The sequence below is a fragment of the Cyrtonyx montezumae genome, unplaced genomic scaffold (assembly GCF_038088225.1).
Source record: "Cyrtonyx montezumae isolate F1298 unplaced genomic scaffold, pur_monq_1.0 scaffold_3, whole genome shotgun sequence".
In the NCBI taxonomy this organism is placed as follows: Eukaryota; Metazoa; Chordata; class Aves; order Galliformes; family Odontophoridae; genus Cyrtonyx; species Cyrtonyx montezumae.
In genome coordinates this window covers 83,323,016-83,343,885 of record NW_027072034.1, presented here as the reverse complement: position 1 = coordinate 83,343,885, position 20,870 = coordinate 83,323,016, and the positions used below count along the sequence as shown (strand labels likewise).

Below are 20,870 nucleotides of genomic sequence, written 5' to 3'. Positions count from 1 at the left end.
TCTCAGTTGTGTCAATACAATCCTCAGAGAGCAAATAACACCACTGTAAGGAAGGAAAAAAATAATAGTAACCTCCTCTCCCCACCTCGCCACACTTTTGTCTTGGGTCCTTTCCGTGACCCAGTTCAAAGCATAGTGCCAAACAGCAAAACCAACCCCGTGATGGAGAGTGGCAGAGGCAAACAGCTACAAGGTGGATAGGAATCTCTCCTCTGTTCAAACATATGCGTTGTGCAAGCACACACTTTGCTGCCAGTAGGGCTGAGACTCTCACTTTGCCATTCCCTTGTTCACAGATGAAAGAAGGAAGCTGCCGATTTCATCTTACGGTGAACTCCCTGATGGGAACAATGCCAAAGAGGCCCCAAAGATTTGGGGATCCCAGTCAGTCTGGCAAGAAGCACGGATGAATACTGCACAACAGGGAAGAAACGTAGTTACCCTGAGTACTGAAGAGATCACTGTAATTACAGTTCCTACACAGCTATGCAACTCATTGTAACTCCCCCTTTTCGTTTGCTCATAAATCTCCCAAAAAAGTCCTTTTGAATTGCTGTTTTCCATGCTGGGAGCCCAATTCCATTTCTAGTGAAGTTCGCTTTGTGATCATCTTCAAGGGAGCACAATTTGGCTCCCAGCCCGAGGGAAATTTAAAGGAGCAAGTTACATCTTTAAATCAAAGAGGGCAAACGCAAACAAGAGCTCTCTTTTTACATCCCATACTTTCCCAATGGACTTCCCCTTGTGGAGCTGAGGCAAACAATTCTATCCCAGCCCGGCTTTGAAACCTTTGCCTGTGTAGTTTCATTCTTACCCAGTTTAGAACTTGCAACCTATTGGAGTCAACTTACCCATTTGTTCATGGAGTTTCAAATACCCAGGAGTGTGATATGGAGTTACATATATCCAGAAGCAGCTACCAGTGCCCACAAGTACATGTGAATGTTCAGCCCTGCACGGTGCAGGCCTGACTTCTACAGTAGCCTATAGAGCAAAGGATGTCTGCTAGCTATTGCACTGAAAATTTCTTTGTCTAGTGAAACGACAAGCTTTACAGATTAAACTCACAGAACCCCAAGAGCCATGCTAAGGGGCAGCATCAGGCTTCAGGAGTAGAAATAATTAAAAGATTGCTAGGCAGTTGGGAAACATTCCAGCGGCAGCACTGACTCGGCAGCTACAACATATTCCTATTATTCACCTCAAAAAAAACACCCGACGTAATTCACTGCATTCAACTGCACGCATAGAAAGATCTATGAGCAATGCCACAGGAACCTCTTGCTTTTGAATTTCCTGAGCAGGCCCCAGTCCAGCAACGTGACCCATAAGCACAGAAGTTCACCCGCGCTCATCTACTCGCACAGCCAAGGCTTTCTGTTAGTTTTAACTGCCAACAAGCTCTTGTGAGAAGTTGTTCTGGAAAAAGGGTTTTTCCAAAAGCTTATACGCTTTTGCATGTCATTAAATATGCTTCAGTACGGCCCTGAAGTAGGTAAACGAGGGCCTTTACTCTATGGTGGTAGCTCCTCATTTGCAAGTCCCTCATCCTAAAAATAAATGTTTAGCAGTCAGCAAATCTAAGCCCTCTAGCGATGCGTTCTCTTTTCTCCGCTGCTTCTCACAGGCTCCTTAGAAACAGTTCACAGACCCCCGGGAATTCCCAGCCCCTGGGCTGAAAGCCATTAGTCCATGACATGGATATTTCAAAAAGAAAAGCAAAGCCGCTTCATTTATTGAAGCGATCCACCTGTGTATTTAATCACCACACGCAATAACGCAGACCTGAAAATTTAGTGGGATTATCTTAATCAAGAGCAAAAACGCCTGAACCAAACCATCGCTGTGGTTTAGAACAGCTCTTCCAACCACACCACCTCAACACGCCATTGATCCATGACTTGAGAAGCTCTGTGCGGGACACATCAGTCAAATCCTTCCCAGGAGGATGCCCTCTGCCCACGGTAAGAACCACATCTGCGATGCCCAAGTTTGCAAAGCACAATCAGCATCCAACTCATCAATCATGCAAATTATACTTCAGCTGTTAATCTGTCAGAGTGGTGAAAGCTTACACTCCTTGTACATCTCCCATGTTACTGGGCCTCCAAATGTGCTTTTCAACTCCAGAGCCATGCAACATGGTACAAAAGATTGTTTTCTTGTTATTCCAGCACACCTGAGACTGCACTTACACAGTAACAGTTTTCAGCACTGACATCTAAAACCCCACAGCCTTGCTGAAACAAACAGGGCAAATCTGCCTTGGAGCTCGTGCTTCGGACTGCCTATTCAAGCAGGCAGTACCCACATCTCATTCACAAAGTTTACTTATATCCATAGCAGTTAGATAATGGGATAAAATTAAAGGCTATAAATTATAAATGTTTCTCTATGGAAAGCACATCCTCTCCTTTAGGATACTGTGCACCTTCCTACACTGTCCATGTGAATTTTAAAGAATAAGTCTAAAGACCCTAAACAAACCCTCAGGATGGAGTCTCCCTCTAGCACCTCCCTTCTGCTCAATCCATAACAGACACCATTCCGACTTGGCAACAAGGAAGGGCACCGGCCCCTGAGAAAATAACCAGTTTTACCAACCTAAATCAGGTAGCTAATGAACTCCTGAGATAGTTCTGAAAATGGTTTACTTCCTCCTGCCAAACTCTCCAGCGACAGCACCAGACACAGGAGCACAGCACTGCTCGTGCCTTCATAATGACCACCTCCAGTAACACCCAGGCTCTCTGCTCAAGGCTGTCTCTCGAGCCCCAACACAGCACAGGGGGCCACAGGTTCCCTAAGAGCAAAGTGACGTTTCTGACGCCATTCTCAGCTCTGGTTGTCAGAGGTGTGGGCGGAAGGAAGGCCACCAGAACAGCGGGACATACGCTCCTGCCAGATAACTGCAGTCACATCGGCAGCAGTATTGCGGTTACTGTGGGAGCAAGCCCTGCCAGGTACACACATCCATGATACAACATGAGCACTGCCGCCGCTAACTAAAACCAAAAGGACGGTGGCAACCACAAGGAGTTCTGCGTTTGGGTGAGTGCCAGCAGGCACAGCTCAAGCACCCGTGCCCGCTCCGAAGCCAATGACCACGAGGCATAGCTGCGTGCCTGGGAGGCTGGCACAGCCTTCCAACACATATATGTGGAGCGTTCTGCGGGGAGGCTTTCTGCAAGGCTCCATTCACCATTTATTTTTCAAAAGAGGCGACCCGCTGAGCTAACGTTGGTCCCAGAGCTACAGCCAAACTCCTGTGGGGAAGAAGAGCCAAGCACGCCGAGAAACAAGTTCTCCAAAGATCATATGGTTCGGGAACGCTCTGCAACTCTTCTCAAAGCCGGGGCAGCCCAGTGATGGGCTCGTAACCCTTGTGCCCTGCAGCGCACGAACTCACCGATGTCGCTTCACGCGTTCGCTTTCCAGAGCTGGAAAAATCCGCGGTCGAGGCGTCACGGACAAACACAGAGCCGAAGCGACATGCTCGCAATGCCGCTGATCCTCCACCCAAGGACTGGGGGTCCTCTCCACAGCGGCCGCCCGACGCAGCCGCTTGCTTTGCCCTCTATTGGGAGCCCTCAGGTCCTCTCCGCGAGCCGGCGATGCCGGGGCACAGGGAAGACCCTCCGCTCAGCTCCCGCGCGACAAGCTGAGGATTCCCGGCCACGAAGCACGGAACCGCCGCTCAGCTGCTCGCCACGAAGCGCTGCCACCGAGCCGGCTCCCGGCCGGGCAGCGCGGCCGTGCCGCTCCCGCACCCCCGCGGGCGGCTCCAGCAGCCGGGGCCGCACAGCACGGCTCGACTCTTTCACCCCCCGGGCCTCCCCGCCGGGCTCGCAGCCGGCCGCCCCACCGCCCAGCCCCGGGGACGCGGGCGGCCGCCGGGGAGCCCCTCCCGCCCGGCGGCAGGAGGGCGCGGGCCACCGCGCGGAACACGCGAACGCGACCCACCTGCCTCCCGCCGCCGCCCCATGCCGCTCCGCCGGCACCGACCCGCCGCCCTGCCCCGCCGCCTTCCCCCGGCGGCGGCCGCAGTCGCCGCCGCTTTCCGCTTCCTGTGCCCGGCACCGCCCCGTCCCTCCCCCGGCTCCAGCCGCGCGGCCCGGCCCTGCCCTGCCGGCGAGGAGCGCCCGGTCCCGGCTGCGGGGCGCGAGAAGCGGCAGCACGCCGCGAGACACGCTGCCCTCCGGGGCCCGGCTTCGCCTCTCACCTGTTGCCGGCGCGGCACGGACCGCCGTCCCTCCGCTCGCCCTCCAACGCACCTCCAGTTTCTCTCCCAGGCCGGACGTACGGCGGGAGGCCGCTCCTCCACTCGGAGAGGTCTGCGCTGGTGGTCTGGCCCGGCCGCGAGAACCCCGTGCCCCCCACCGTCGCCTTTGCTGCTCGTTTCTCTAGGACAACCCCTTTAAAAACAGGTCTGGGGCCATACAACGAACTCACCGGTGAGAACGCACAGAAGAAAGTCAGAGCTCCTATTTTCCAGTCCTGCGACTTGAATTACTCAAGAACAACGGAGTCTGTGAAGGGAACGAATGCAGAAAGTAGTGGAGTTACGCTGTCAGATAGTTTCTGCATCACGTTACTGCGCCTGCTGCAGATGCTGTCTTTTGTTTTTCCCTTTCAATTGCTCCTCGCCCCCTGTTCTCCAATATAATGCCATAATTTTACATGTGGCACTTTTCCCTTACTCAACACTTGTACAGTGCTGAATGACGTTACAGACTGCTCGACTAAGAAGAACCATTTCTGTGCCACTCCAATTTGGTGGATATGTTGTCTCCAGTTCAGCACAGTAACATGCACCCCATGACAGGGCTGTTAGAGACTGGTATCGAGCGATAGCTTTCACCTTGTGTGCTTTATCAACTTGTGTCCAAACTTCTTGTGCAAGTCCCCAGTGCTCTGCTGCATTCGTCCCAACTGCCCTCTGTAACACCTGGTGATGGGCTGATGGTGGTCCTTGACAGTGAAGTTTTTTCCAACCTTAACGATTCTACGACATCACACTGTGCCCAGCAGCAGTCCCTCCGCCCCACGACTGCACCAGGCTGTTACAAAAACACAGGCAGAGAAGGGATGTGCCAATGGGCTCAGAGGCAGATAGCAAGGTGCTGCTACACGCTTTCATCATGTTTAAACCACTGAGACATGAGGAAACATATGGCAAGAGTCAGCCTACTTGCATGGTGGGGTCATACTTCAGGAATTCGTAAAGTGCTATACTTATGGACATTGTATGTTTCAGAACAGCCTGATCTAGCTGTAGGTGTCCAGGTTCGTTGCTGGGAGTTTGACTTGATGACCTTGATGTCCTCCAACTGCCACCCCACCCCACCATACCCACTAAGCCATGTCCCTCAGTGTTTCTTGAACACCTCCAGGGATGGTGACTGTACCACCTCCCTAGGCAGCCTGTGCCACTGCCTCACCACTCTCTATGAGAAATGTTTCCTCATATCCAAGCTGAATCTCTTCTGGTACGAGTGAATGCCAGTGCTACAACCTCAAGTTCACTGAGGTAGGTGAGGAAAGCTTTGCACTTACTTCAAGAAATAAATTAAAAAGATAAGTGGTCAGGAAACAACGCACTTTCTCAGGTCTTTCAAACAGCAGCTTCTAGCTTCCCTTAATGTTCATTTAGGGGTTTTTTTTTGTTTTGTTTTTTTCCCCCCATCAGAAGCATGGCTAATATTCTCAGTTTTTAGAGGAAAAAATAACTGTAATTCTAACTAATCTCGCTACTGCATTCTGTTTCTCACTCTGAAAAAACTTACCTTGGACAGCAGACCAAGGAGAAATGTATTTTTTAATCACATGCAGCATCAAGTGATCTTGGATCTGATTGAATAGGCACTTTCTGTAGTGCAGACATTATCCCTTCTTATAAGAAACCCCTTAGTATATTGAGTCATTCTGTCCTAAATTTTAGTTTACCAATCATAGTTCACGGCCTGCCAGCTATCCTGCCAAATTACCTAAATAAACTTCCACACACTCTTCTAAATTCATCTATTCTAAAGTGGCGGGAGTTTTCACATAACTAATTGTTAGGTTACACTTTAAGGTCATATCTTTGCTCAGATGCCTGCTTCTTTTTTTTCCCCCTCCAAGACCATTAAATTCACTTGTTTTTAAATAAGCCTGACTATTTGACCTTACACTTTTCTACTGATCATTTTTTGTGAGCCAGATTCTGCCCTGTTTGGAGATGCAAACAGAATATTTCTGTTAAGATACTGAGGCTGAAACTGCTGTAGATTTTCCTGTCACCTTGGAAACTAGCCTTTGTTTTCCCAAAATCCAAACTCCACCTTCCCCAGCACACAGTGAGGTATTCAGTAACAACAACAAAATCATAGATCTGCATCTGTCTGTAAAACTTGACTTGATTCTGCAGTTTCTTACTGCTGAGTAGGATGAAAAGATCATTCTCAAGTTAGAGGCCACAGAGCTTCCTCACTTAAGCCAGAATTCGTGTGCACAGTGCTTTGGGAATAAGAGGCAGTACTCGTCTCAAGTAAGAAACACAAATTGAGCTAGCTTAAGAACAAACATCATTGAGTTACTACTCACTCTTACATGGCATCAGCTTGAGCCTCAGCATGGGATGAACAGTGCTGGATGCACCTTCAAAGGTCATCTAGGATGAAACTGCTTGTATAGCCCATTCAAACAGTGCATGACCTCACTCTATGCCACTGACCTCCATCTACCAGCACACACCTAAAGTCTGAGTAAATGTGCAACAACAGATATGCACAAGGAGCCATAGTTCAGCTTTTATGCTGCAGAAAATCTTGTTTAGGGGAAGAGGAAGGCCAGAGGTACATGACTACAAAGAAACACCTTCCTTCCCTTTTGGGGTGGTTGCTATTTAGAAAGGGAAAATGCGTAGCACTGCACAGCTGAAGAAACAGCATGACATTTATTTTGCATAGCAACCAGCAAAAAAAGCTACAGTGCCCTTTATGGAATTCATCATCCAAAATACACATTTTCTGCCCAATGCTGGATAGCAAACTAGGAAAGCTTCATTTGGCAGATATCCTCCAAAACTCAGTTAAGGATTCAACTGGAATCTTACTTCAGTTTCAAGGCAGATGGAGGAAAGACTTTCCAGAATACTGTTCAAAAAAGAAAAAAAAAAATCTCCCTCCAGAAGCATATCCTAGGTAAATTTAAAAGGAAAAAATGAGGTAGATTACAGGCCAAGAAGACTGGAGAAAAGAGAAGGTCTGTTGACTGACTTTTCTCTAAGTTAGAGGACTAGAATGTGCCCTGCAACGTGACTGTCCTCTGCATGTGGCAGAATCCTTTCAGCCCCCTGTGGACTTTTACCTTAGAGGGCAAGGGACATTAATAGGCAAGAAATCGTCCCCTCCTCTCCTTAATAACTCCAGTCCGATGTGCTGAAGGGTGGGAGCACAGGACAGGGGCAGAATCCCAACTTCCCATAGAAACAAAGGAAAGCATGAGGTCTCAAATAGGAATACCTGGCTGTAGTGGTTTTTGTAGTATTTTGTATTTTTGTATATTTGTAGTATTTACAAACTTCAGCCACTTGTAACTGCATGGTGGCCAGAGAACCTGCAGCTGGGCTAATATTTGGCCACGGGTGAGCATGTAGCTGAGGAACAAATCTGCTCATACTGGGACACTCGGGAGTTAAACCTTTTAAAGGACAACAAATGTGAAGGAAATCAAGAGGTAGAGGCACAGAGCCTCGAGTCTTCAGACCGAAATTACACATTAAGCGTTCACTGAAGATGACCAAGAGAAAAGCATAACTGACTCTCTTACTCTGGCAAAAAGGTACTATTTTTCCAGGGGCAGGAGATCACGGTCCGCTCTCAGCAAGGAGAACGAAGAGCAGCGTGTGCTGCTGCAGCTGATTAACAGTGCCACCAGCTGGCCAGCTGGAAGAGTGCCAGTTCACCTGAGGAGCAAAACAACGTCATGTACATCCATCCACTCACCACCTTTCACCCCAGAAACACTTCACAGTCGGACTCTGATCCCACAAGCTCTTTGCCAAATACAACAAGGATAATTCCTCTGAGAAGCCGAAGAAAAGGTCTTACGCCCACAGAGAGGCTTTGCAGCACTAGTTTCAGCAGGGTCAAAGGAGATAATGAATCACTTCAGCTTTCTTGCTACAGCTAAGAGCACACAACAGAAAGCCTGGTTTGGGAAGGCTCCTTCCAGTGTGGATCATGGGTCATGGTACCTTTCACACAGCATTCTGGCCAGCAAATAAGAAGCTGGTTTTGCATGACAGCTGCAGCAGTCAAAGAACTGTACAATGCAAAAGCAGTTGTGGGAAGGCTGTCATTTATAAAACCAATCTCAAATTTCAGCAGCCTTGTAAGCCGTTGCCAAGAATTCTGGTCAGGATTCTGCTATATTTTAAGTGCATCATTATGTGATTAAGTTTTATATTTGAACAAATGCAAGTCGACTGGGCTTTTGGGGAACTGGAACAATAAATAACAGTTTAATCTGTGCAGGTGTCATATGGTAATATTAATACAGACACCTTCTTTCCACTGAGAGGTTTGTGTGCATTTAAACAGTCCCAGGAAACCATTAACAGCTGGTGAAGAAAAGTACAGTGTGACAAGGGATGAAATCTGAAAGAGATGAAAAATAGTGACCAAATGATACTGTATTACAAGCCCCGGCAATAAAACAATGCAAGAGATTACAACTGACCATCAATGAAAGTTTAATTTCCCATCTTCAAAACAGATTTAGGACTGAGCCAACATCCTCATCCCAAGTCTCTTTGAACTCTGAAGCTCTAGAGCCACTGACAATATATAAGTGTTATGACCAATAAAAGCAGCGAGATACAGAGATAAGAATTGGCAGGCAAGATAGGTTTCTGAAGTGGATGCACACGTAAGACTGTCCACATGAAGTTAAAAAGATCCTTGTTTTTTGTGCATATTTCTTAACAAAATTTTGCAACTTCATGGCTTTGAGACTGTTACTGATGATGAAGATGGTTGTGAAGCAGACCCTCTATTCCTAGGGAAGTAGTATCTAATAAAAAAAAGTGTCAAGGAACTTTGGAATGCCAGACGACACCTCCACCTAGAGATTTACAAAGCAAGGAGGCAGAATGCCCTGTATACTGTTGCCTCTCTTTCAATTTCACAGCATTGCTGACAGTGGCACTGTGGAAATGCGTGTCTTTGCAGAGAAGTGACAAAACAGATAAATATCTGTTTCCTTTGCTGTAAGGCAACAGGAGTGAACTGTTTGGTTATAAGTCTGTCCCAAGACACAACAGCTCCACCAAGTTCAGCCAAGGAGTCAAGATACAGCTTGCTTGGAACACTGCAATGTATTTTTTTCCACATCCTCAGTTTTTCTACTTTCTGAGTCACTTCTGTTATTCTGAAATCTCAGTTATCTCCATCACAGATGTGGCATGTGCAGTTAAATTGATGGCTGTCAATAGAAAAATCAGCCTCCAGTTCAAAAAAAATTCTGACGGACATACCGAATCACACTGATCTGCTGTTACTGCCTAAAGAAGTATGTTCTATTCTTACCATGTAGTGAGTACCTGGATGACAGTGAAGTCAGATGAGCCAAGTTTCTAGCTGGATTATAGCATCTCTTTCTTGCCTCACTTCTTTGCTTTGTACCCACCAAGATAATTAGGGGATCATTCCAGAGTCAGATTATGAGTCAAATAAAACCTGTTCCAAAAGGATACATGAGTGTGGGGATACCCCGTGTAGCCAAGTATTTCTGGATGAGCCGCTCGGTACCGTACCAGTTGAAATCTCTCGTTGCATACCCAATACGTGGAAAGTGCACTGTTGCTGAGAAGTGAAGTAAGAATGTACACTCTTTAGGACAAGACACTCTTACAGAAAGCAGTCCAGATAGGGAGTTCAAACTACCCAACAAGAACAGAAGGAATATTTTGAAACACAACAAATCCATGGAAATCCCAACCTTACTTCACTTCAGAAAAAAATAATAAAGGTGGAAATAGGACATCACACATGTATTTATGGAGTCACCATTCCACTACACGAACACTTACCATTCCTCTTCTTAGCTGCTAAATAAATCTTCTTCAGGCCCTTTTCCAAAGCAGACAGCTTAATGCCAGACAAGTTGTTGGACCGATCCCGGTGCTGAGCTACAATCAAGGCCAACTAAGGAGAAAATGCACAAAAAAGGAAATGGGAGTCTAAACATAATGCTGACAGACACAGTAATAGCTGCTGGAAAACTGCATTATTAATGACTAGCCTTAATAAACTCTAAATAAAACTCTCATTTTTCCTCTAAAGGCAATTCAGCCATTTTCAGTATTCAGGGTCACTATTATTGGGAAAAAGACAAAGTTCACCAAACACAGTTTCAGAATCACATTAAGGAGGACAACTCAAGATGGAGCTTCTCATTCTTACCAAGTCTTGCCCTTTTTGCCTCGATTTTTTATCGTCAATGGGAAATAACAGGGTTCCTCCTAACTGCAGGTCTGTCCAGAAAATAAGAACAGAAGAAAAATAAATAAATAAGCAAACCAGTCCTGAAGTATTGGCAGTGAGTGAACGCAGCAGAGATTTCACTGTCATCTTCTACATTATTCTTCTTAGCTGTTTCCTCACAATGGATTCAGCAGTCAGTGCCCAGGGAAGCAAGACAGACATAAACCTGCCCTAACACACAGAAAGAAAGGCACTGAAGAGTAAACCAGAAAGAAGAAGAATAAACCAGAATGTTAGAAAAAACAAGGTCCTTCTACAGAAAGATGGGCACTCTTATCAGCTGCAGGTAGCTCAAAACTGCTAACACAAGTTCAGGAGAAGACTAATGTTTGGAGAGAATAAAAATTACAACTGGATACTGACTCAGATGTCTTTCATCCTTCTTAAAAGCACTTTGACAGAAGATGAAGGGCTCTACCTTACATGAAGAAAAATATCCTGTGAATAATAAACAAGTTGTTTGGTGATTGTATCTATTTTTAACAACTTGCAGAATTGATCAGATTGACCAAGCCATATGCAGAGTTCTCGGGCTCCCAGCAAGTCAAGTCAAACTGCTTGCAGAGCTAGGGATAAAAATAACTAGAGAAAGAGCTAAAAACACAGCTATCGAGGTATTCAGATTTCTCACTCCCAACATCATTGGGATCGAAACTATTAAGTATCTTGGCCTAGGGTCATGTTTTAATCTCTTACCTTTCATCTTCCCTGCCATCTCATATATTTTTCTTGGCTGATCAGAACGAGTCTCCAGAGCTGTAAATAAACCACCCCTTCCCCAGCGGCCAGAATCATCTAGAATGCAATGACAGATGAGTTTTTTCAGAAATCAAGATTGAAGACTGTTCCTGAAGGAAAGGGGCCTACTCTGGCTAAATGCAGTGAAATGACCATTAAAAATAGATAATGAGAACCACACATGAACTGAAGTGAACCAGAATGCAGGGGACTATCCTAAAGGATAAACTTTAGCCACTGAGGAAAAACAAACTTGACACAGTTCCCTGAAAAAACTCTACAATACGAATTCCTTTCTACTGCCCACTGTGGATATTCAACCAAGTATTTATCATGGTAATGAGCATATAAAACTGTCAGTACCCTTATATCCAGAGAGAACATGCAGATATTATGCCCCCTGATTGGTGCTTTGGGCTTCCCACAATTAGATGTTTGTTATTTGTGGGCTTTTCTTGTCACTTGGCATTTCCACTTCAACCACGAGTTTTTATGCTGAGTTTAACATAAGCCAAAGCAGCTTGTAACATTCTGCTATAGCCCTGGTAAGAGAGCTTCAACACTGATTCAGGAAGAACCCTGTAACCTGAATTCCTCTCCCTCAGCTTCAGAGTCTTGATAGAGGTCCAAAAATTAGTGACAAGCTTAGAACCTCTGTACCTCTCAGTGCAGAGAGACAAGCATCATATGAGAGTGAAGTTCTGACCTCAGCCTCTGGAACAGTCCTTTTCTCCCTGGTGACTGTACAAGGGAACTGGTTTTCAACGTTTCAGTTCAGTCCTTACAGCTTACATGGGACGAACCTAAGGCCTTCACCTTTAGAGGCACTGTCCCCACTTGTCCACAGATCTACAATTTCTAGACACACCTTTCAAGAGGCTCACCCAGAAACACAGACAGGGCTTGAAAAGATCTATATACCCCTTCCTAGCACTTGTGTGGGTTATATTTTGTGGAGTCTCTACTGCCTCTATGCCACTCTAGTTCAAGTCAGACTCAAAATTATTTAAGTCTGGCACGGAATTAGAAAGCATCAAGTTAGGAAGGTCAATGCACCCCCTTGGTCACCCTACTTAACAATAATTCTGTTGTCTTAAGTCCTACCTAGGCAGTGTACAATGATGGCATCCTCCTCCTCTGCTTTCGGGTGGGTGACATCTCCCATGACATACTTGATACAGTTTAAGTCCACATCTCTATAATCCAAATCCACATTCAGCCCAGCCTCTCCCTCCTCAAACTCTTCCTCAGACCCACTTTCCTCTGAAGGGAGACAGGTAGATGTGTAATTATTTGACTCCCACCAGGCCATCCTGGGAAACAAGAGAAATTCAACAAAAATAAGCAAAGACAGGGTTTTGACTGGAGAAGAACAAGGAGAAGAAAGTTAATACACATGCCAAAGAGCTACAGGACAACACACAGGGACCAAATCTGACACTTCAGATGTAGGTAGTCCCAAAAGCTTGCTACACACTCAGATATGATGTCCTCAGTCAGGCCAATCTCTGTGAATTAAATTAGATGTGAAGTATTCAGAAACATCCTGGCGTATGGAGGCTAACTCTCTTATAAGGGTGATCTGCAGCCATTTTGTCACCATCTCCTCCCCTCATTCTCAGCCCCACTTGCCAGAGCGGATACAGAGCACATTTTTAGAGCACAGTGCAACAGACACCAATTTAAAAATATTTGATGCAGTACAAGCCGTACTTTTTCATGTGCTCCGCCTCTGCTTTTGCCTTCCTCCTTTCTTCCATCAACTTTGCTCTCTTTGCAGCTGCTTCTTGGCGTTTCTTCCTCCTAGTTTCTAGCTCCTCTGTGCTCAATATGTGTTTCCTCCTGGTTGACTGTTCCCGGAGGCCTGTAAGAAGGATCTAGAGAAAGAAAGCAGCAAAATGCTCACCTCAGGAATATGACTGGTTCTCACTTTATGCTGCACTCTTTTCCCATTTATCTGCCTGCCCACAGCTCCTAACCATTAGATCCTAGACATCGAATAAATACGTGGTTTTGTGACCTATGTTCATATTAGCACCCAGCAGTCAACCTCTAATCTGTTACCAGAATTGCTGAATTTTCTAACCCTTACATTCAAGAGCCAACCTTGCTACAATGGGATCTGAGTAAGAGAAGAAACTGTCAGCTTCAGCTCCATTTTCCACAAGCAATTAAAAGCATCAAATGTTCTGTCATGTCTTTTGTCTTACATTTGCTTTGTTACGAAGAGCTCTTCCTTCTTTACTGGTCTCTTCAGTCAAGGCTTTCTGAAGATCCAAAAGCTGATCAAATGCTTTTTTGTCTTCTCTGCTGGGCTCTTTTGAATAATCTTTGCCTTCATACACATACATGTGATCTTTAAAAAATAATTTAGAAGTATAAGAAGGAGTTGAAAGCCACTAACACTTGAAGTACCTAGTGAGATCAAAACCAATTAGGCTTCTCTGTCACACACTATTCTACCTTCATCAGAAAAAGACATTTACTGTCATATTTTTTTATATGACCAGCATCAGCATAATGTTAAAACAAAAGATTCAAGATTAGCTTCTTCAGACAAAAGCTTTCTGCTTCAATCACAGATCTATTTAAGTGATACACTGTACTCAAAGCAGAAAGTCAGTCTGTCTCGTGGTACTACAAGAGAGAAAGTATCCTTAAAATTTATTCTCATATAATATAAAGAATTAATCACAACTAACTGACATTTGAATTGGAAGGTAGAGTAATGAAGACAAAATAAGATTATTCTAGGTGTTCAGACTCAGTGGCTCTACATATCTTAATTCATATTTTAGAACCCTTTGAGGTCATTTTAACTTGTATGGCCAATAATTTTTTTCATGCAGACAAATACAGCAGCAAAGAAATGCTATATAGTTTTTCCTTAAGTTATTGTTATCTCTCTATATCTAATTCTATCTTAATGATTCTCTGTGGGAGTAACAGCAGCTGCAATTTGAGTATTTCCTCTTTTCTGAGATCTCAAAATATTTGAAACACATTATTCAGCTGGGCAAATATTGTTATCAGAGTTTTAGGCAAACAAAGACTCAGAAAGAAGAAAAAGACCAATACAGGCTCAGAAATCACAGATGGGCCACTTTTCTTTACAAGTCCACTGTTCTTGTTACCTGAAAAATACCACCTTTCCCTAGGAAGCCTCCTCTACTAGTTCAAGTGTCATGCACTCCACACGTATTTTGATTTGTAACTTACTTTCTGTATCATCCTCTTTCTTCTCTTCTTTACATGGCATGACAACATCCATTACCCACTTCCCTCCTTTTGTCTCTCCAAGGATGTTTTCCAGCTCCACATCCTGGACAGTACTTCCCTCAGAGGACAGCAATTTATCTAAGCCAAATTTCAGGATTTCACACAGCTTTATCAAAGAGAAAAGCAAGTTCAGTACGAGTATCTTCTAATTCCACGTGAATTCCCATGACTCAAGCTTCTTAGATATAAATGGGAAGGTTATAAAAGTGAAGAAATCTAATCCTTCATATTATTGGTCAAAACACTTGCACTTTTAGCACGCTTGTTTCTCCCAACACTTAATGAGACAAGCCCCTGTAACATATCTCCCTCAAGCCTACTCACTCAGTCTGGAATGGCCACTTATTCTCTACAGGCCAAACAACAAAAATGGCATTATTCTGGCTACATTCAAGCAGCTTTCTTCATTGCCAAAAAATCTAGGCTTTTTTTTGCCCCACCTCTTCAAAAATTAAAATAAAATCTTATATCCCACAAAAATTCACAGGGAGCATTGTATCAGCATGGAATTTCCTACGGGCTCTGTTCCACTCCTCCCATGGAAACTATAATTGCTGAGGTACATGCTGATGAAGGGGTAGGGGATGGGAAATGATATATTAATTCCAAACCTTTCCCAGGTTTAGTTCCATAGAGGAGATATATCCCTCCAAATTTTACTTTGCTTGATGTTTTCAACCAAAGCTCTCAGCCCCAAACTGAGCTTTTGGGTCAGAATCACAAATCACACCCTGACTCCTGAGATGCTGTATCTGCCAAGAGGTCAAGCAAAGGCTGACCAAGTTTCAGACTAGCAATCAAAAGCTGTCATAGTACTTATTGTTAGCCCTGTTTGTGAGAGAAAGGCAGGAGAGACAGATAAGATCTTAGAAACAATGAGTCAGCCTCCAATTTAGCCCTGTTATATGATTAAAAAATTCACAAGTAAAACAAGGGAAGTGCTGCCTTCTCCAAGAAAACACATTTTTTACACAACAGATGCACTTCAAAACTCTTAAAAACTGTCTTCAAATTTCAAATCTTGTCTGGACCTGGAATGCAATTTTGATTCCCAGGACCCATGCAAAAGCTCTCACGTCAATGCACATCTCCCCCAAAATTTAAGTGTTCTGACAGGTTTGCATCAAACAAAAACAGAGAAACACTCCAACATTTCCAAACATGTTACTGAAGGGTTTAGCTCTATTTTACCTGTAAATCTGATGCTTCCTGAGGCTTGTGTACTCCCAAGGCAAACTGACCTCCCTCTACAATGGCATTTGTCAGTCGAAGCTTGGAAGCAGCTCTTCGGTAGATTATTTCTTCAACTGTATCACGTCCAATCAAGCGGATAATTTTTACAGGCCTTCAAAAAGTAAAAAAAAAATTCTTATTATTTTCTTTGTTCGAGGTGCACTAAAGTGGTTTCCTGGCATGGAACACTATCCCCTTACCCAGTCTTTTGGTAGGGATAAAAAGGCAAGAGCAAAATCAACAAAGACAGCAGAAGTATAACACTGAAACAATGGCTTCTTGACACAGGGTGAATGCTCACTGCAAGAGGGCAGGCAATCCTCCAGATCCCCTCTCCTCCAAATTTACAAAGCTCCCATCCTAATCATGTTGCAAGGATAGGACTGCATAAGGCTGCAGAAGAAAAACAGAGACAAAATTCTCTCTGCTCTCTTTGACCTTCAATCTGTCACCCTTTTAACACTCCATTGCTTATGGATAGGGAAAGAAATACTGAGGGACCAATAATGTCAGCAACCTAAGGAGAAGTAGCAAGGTTTCTCACTTGTGCTGCCCAATCCGGTGAGCTCTTGCTATTGCTTGCAAGTCGTTTTGTGGGTTAAAATCACTGTCAGTAAAAATAACTGTATCTGCTGCCGTCAGGTTCATGCCAACTCCTCCTATGAACAGAGAAGAAGATCACAGAGTACGTCAGCAGCAGAAAATAAAGGCACAGCTGCAGAATTTGTGCCATGCAAGGTTCTGTCAGATCTGATCAACTATATTTAATTCAATTCATCTCTCAACCCCAAGTCTGAGTCTCACAAGGATCCAAACAGATGGATAAGCCTAATGTTTCTGTATTTCTCTGTGCTTTCAACCTTCTGCAACAGCTCCGAACAGAGCAGCACTATGCATTGTAAGGAACACAAATAAATAAATAAATAAAGGTAGGATGCGAGCAAATCAATACAAAGGGGATTGCTTGTCAAGGCTGATAGCATAGACATATTCTTCAGCTGGCAGGAGAGCTAATGCAGCAAGGATTGGCTTTACTGAGGCTACAAAGGTCTGCCCAAGTTATGAGTTGGCTGAAGCACAGTAACAACTGGTAAATACACTGCTTGAAACAGTGGAAACACCACACCCAATCATTCAACAGCCAGAGCACCTAGGTATATGCATGACTTTCAAAGGTTTTGAAATTAGAGTTGGACTCTCATAGAAGGAAAGGAAAAAATAAATAGTTGTTTTTTTTTTTAATCCACTATTGTAACAACATACTACAGCTAAAGAGGGTAGAACCTGTTCAAGTACACTCTTTCCTGCTCATGCTAAGTACTTCACAATAATCATGACAATCTTGCAAGTGAAGGCAGTACTAGAAAATCTCTGCCCATAACACGAGGATGGAAATATGGCTAGCACCGCTGTTCCCAGCTGGTGAGAGTATGACAGACACAGCACTGAGCACTAAAAAGTAACTCTTGATTCTGGTGGACATGGGCTGCAGGAGTTCAGGCACAGTGTTAAGAGACACATCTGTTTCTTATTTAGCATTAGGTGCTTTTCTACAGTCAATATACTCCTCTCCATGCCCTGCAATATTATCTGAGCCATTTTCATTCAGGAAAGTCCAACCAGAAGCCCAAAGGAAGAAGACGTAATTAGAGCCTGATGCTTGAGATCAAGCAGTGCTGATCCTCTCGTTGAAGATAAGCAGAAGCCTGCCCTTGTTCTGGTCTAAATAAAGAGACAGGAAGGACTGAAACTGTTCAGAAGACACAGATGCACCTGGGGAGCTAAGAGGAGGTAAAGTACAGATGGCATTTCTGTGGTGTTCTCTGCAGTCTCTAGTAAGTAAAAGGCTCTCAGTTGAGTCTGTCTGCTTGAGTGCATGACCATATTCAGGAAGCAATTCCACCAGCTTACTTAGAGGAAGTCTATTTCTGCCTAAAGTCTGATGAAACTTTAGAAATAAAGCGCATGGAGAAATAAAATGCTAGAGAGATTCCTTCAGCTTAACCTGGCACAGGGACAGGCACTGTAGGGCTCAGAAAAAATAAAAAGTTCTTCAAACAGCAGCAATCTGAAAAGTATCTCTGCATCAGCTGCTGAAAGGAAAGCACAGGAATTGGGTCACAGAATTGTAGAGCTTGGAAGGGACCTCTAGAGATCATCTAGTCCAGCCCCCCTGCTGAAGCAGGCTCCATCTCCTAGCTGTGATGCCCAAATTCAGGATGCGTCTTGTATCCCTTAAAAATCCTCCTTATTAACAGAGTATGGAAGATTCAGATCACCCTGAAATTTTGCAAGATAGAGAAAAAGAATGGCGCAGAAGCAAGACAGGTGTTTTTTTCACCCTTCTTTACTTACCTGCTCTGGTGCTCAGGAGGAAGACAAAGACTGGCTGTTGACCAAAGTTCTTAATGGCAAGGTGTCTCTCTTCACCTCTTACAGAACCATCCAGCCGCTCATAGCTATAGCCTTTCCAAACAACAAAATGTATGTTTCTGAAATTCTAGTTATACTCTGTCTCTCTTATTTCATTCATCATAGACTTACTGCCATCTGACTTTTCATGCCAAGTCATCCTGCCTTGATTTGCATTTTATTGCCCTCAACTCCTCTGTTCCTCTCCAGTGACCAACTCCCAGACTGACTGTCAACAAAGGCTAAGATAGCTAAATCTGAAGTGGAAACTCTTAGTGTTTAATGTACTGCATGGAAACAAGATGGGGAAATACAAAGCCAAATTGTAAGAACATTTAACAGAGTCCTACTTCAAACTGTGCTGTGCTGGCTGTTGGCTCTACACTACTGCCAACAACCGTCATATCTTTCTTATACAAGCTCCTACTGCTTTCAATGTGTGCTCTCCTGTGAACAAACAGTATGGGAAATGGCCTTACATTTGGCTTTATAATGCAGCATTAGCTGTCCAAATCCATAAACACCAAACAAAAGCCTCTTTCATGGGAAGTCCTAAGTAGGCATGGAGCCGTGTGGGTTGAAACAAAAGAAAATGTCTCAAGATCACTTTGGCAGCCTTTCCAAAACAGACATATTGAGGCCTCACTGCCAACAGCAGTTTTAATCAAAAACTAATTTCCTAGAATTGATGTGGCACAATTTGTGTTCTGCACTGGACAAACTGATTTGAGAGCTAATGGCTTTCCTACTACAGGCTACATCAGGACTCAAGTACATAATTAACCACAGATATATAATGAAACTTTGATAAAATCAAGCTAACAGATGGCAGGGTAGCAAAGAACCGAAACTTAAGCTACTTTGAAGAACAACACTGAAGTGCAAGTTCATTGCAGGCAGGTAGTGCAAAGAGACCAATTCAAAACCCAAGTCACAGTCAACTGTATGAATACTATTTTTATCTACTAGGGAATCATAGAATCACAAGATTGGAAAGGACCTACAAGATCATCCAGTCCAACCATCCACCCATTCCTATTGCTACCACAAGCTACTAAACCATATCTCGTAGCTCCTCATCCAGGTGCCCTTTGAACACTGCCAGGAACAGCAACTCCACCACCTCCCTAGGCAGGCCATCCCAGTGCCTGACCACTCTCTGAGAGAAAAAGTTTTTCCTTGTGTCCAATCTAAATCTCCTCTGGTACAACCTGTATTCATTTCCTTGGGTCCTGTTTGTTACCTGGGAGAAGAGGCCAAACCCCTCCTCATCACAACCTCCCTTCAGGAAGTTGTAGAGTGCAGTGAGGTCTCCCCACCAGAGCCTCCTTTTCTTCAGACTGAACAATCCCAGCTCCCTCAGCCGTTCCTCGTAAGCCTTGTGCTCCAGACCCCTCACCAGTTTCATTGCTCTTCTCCGGATACATTCAGGGCCTCAATGTCTTTCTTGTAGTGAGGGGCCCAAAACTGAATACAATAGTTGAGGTGCGGCCTCACCAGTGCTGAGTACATAGGGAGACTAAGAAGAAACAAATTCCCATCATATTCTCCATCCCAATCAAAAAACAGACTAACACTATATGGCACAGATCATTAAGATAGGCCCTTTGTTGCCAGACAGTGCAGACCATACCTCTGTAGTCCATGTAGTCTTGCAGAATGTCAAGCAGTGTAGTCATCTGAGAAAAGAGCAAGACACGATGGCCACTGGAAGAAGAATGTGAGATGTAACCAGGACCAACATACTGTGACAGCATTTCACAGAGCAGTACAGGGGTTACAGCAGCTCAACCAGACAGTTACGTAGCAAGAGCTCACCACAACACTGCACTAAGCCTCACAGTGTCATTGCCAGCTCCCTCACATTTCCAGCCCCACATCCAGATATAAGAGCCAGCCCACCTGCTATCATCAGCTGCCACGTAAAGCGTGGAGCCACAGACAGGTAAGAAGTTACTGGCACAACACTGCTGCTGGCTGAATGTACCTTGGTGAGGACCCAAAAAGGATCCTCAAGTGGAATATAGCACCATGAGGGTCTTCACCACATGACTTGCCACACTAAACTGCTCTCAAACAGTGTAACATAAAGCATCTTTAATACTGGGAAAATGTAGTATCAGCATCTCTGCGACAGAACATAACTCCCCCCTCCAGCAAATGATCCTCAATGTTCATACACAATTGAAACCAGAATCTAAGTGAGAAATCAACTCTCCTTGCTCTGGGTCTCAGACAGTGTGAGAGTGCTTTGTTTAAATCAATATTTGCAAGGTCAGGAGCTGCACAGGGCTGTCCCTGTGGCAAAGACATTGAAGGGGCAGAGGCATCCACTCACACCACGCTGTACAGAAGGAGAAGAAAGCCCTCCACTACTGTATCAGAACTTCCCTTCCAAAGTTCAGTGCTTTGGAATTAGTCAGAGGGAAACTGCAGCTCAATTAATAAAGTAGCTAGAATTTACGTATTGTGCAGGAGGCATTGAACAAGAACATGTACAAGAAAAACAAACTGTGGTTCAATCTGCTGTCTACCTGAGATCTATAAGGAAATATTTAAGGTTTTTGTCTTACAGGTTCTGAAGTCACCAGAGGTCAAGGTCAGGAGTTCTGAATACTGGTTCTAAAGCTAAAATTTCAGCTTATGCTGGGGCTTTGGCCCTATCAAATTCCTTTCTCA

At 44.4% G+C, this 20,870-nt stretch overlaps 2 protein-coding genes across 3 annotated transcripts in view; both read right to left on the bottom strand.

Moving 5' to 3' along the window:
* The window catches only part of VANGL1 (VANGL planar cell polarity protein 1), a 40,176-nt gene extending 36,141 nt beyond the window's left edge, over positions 1-4,035 (bottom strand). For both annotated transcript variants that reach the window (XM_065742121.1, XM_065742120.1), the window contains exon 1: positions 3,964-4,035. The gene's annotated coding sequence lies outside the window, so the exon portion shown is untranslated. The remainder of the gene's footprint in view (positions 1-3,963) is intronic.
* A 4,685-nt stretch (positions 4,036-8,720) lies between these two features.
* CHD1L (chromodomain helicase DNA binding protein 1 like) overlaps positions 8,721-20,870 on the bottom strand; it is a 22,018-nt gene continuing 9,868 nt past the window's right edge. Inside the window, exons 11-23 of the mRNA XM_065742116.1 lie at positions 19,825-19,898; positions 18,135-18,245; positions 16,324-16,438; positions 15,738-15,891; positions 14,487-14,652; positions 13,478-13,623; positions 12,981-13,144; positions 12,372-12,580; positions 11,226-11,324; positions 10,449-10,519; positions 10,076-10,190; positions 9,740-9,848; positions 8,721-9,057 (exon numbers count right to left, since the gene is read on the bottom strand). Of these exons, the coding sequence (XP_065598188.1) occupies positions 8,985-9,057; positions 9,740-9,848; positions 10,076-10,190; positions 10,449-10,519; positions 11,226-11,324; positions 12,372-12,580; positions 12,981-13,144; positions 13,478-13,623; positions 14,487-14,652; positions 15,738-15,891; positions 16,324-16,438; positions 18,135-18,245; positions 19,825-19,898 (1,606 nt within the window). The 3' untranslated portion in view covers positions 8,721-8,984. The remainder of the gene's footprint in view (positions 9,058-9,739; positions 9,849-10,075; positions 10,191-10,448; positions 10,520-11,225; positions 11,325-12,371; positions 12,581-12,980; positions 13,145-13,477; positions 13,624-14,486; positions 14,653-15,737; positions 15,892-16,323; positions 16,439-18,134; positions 18,246-19,824; positions 19,899-20,870) is intronic.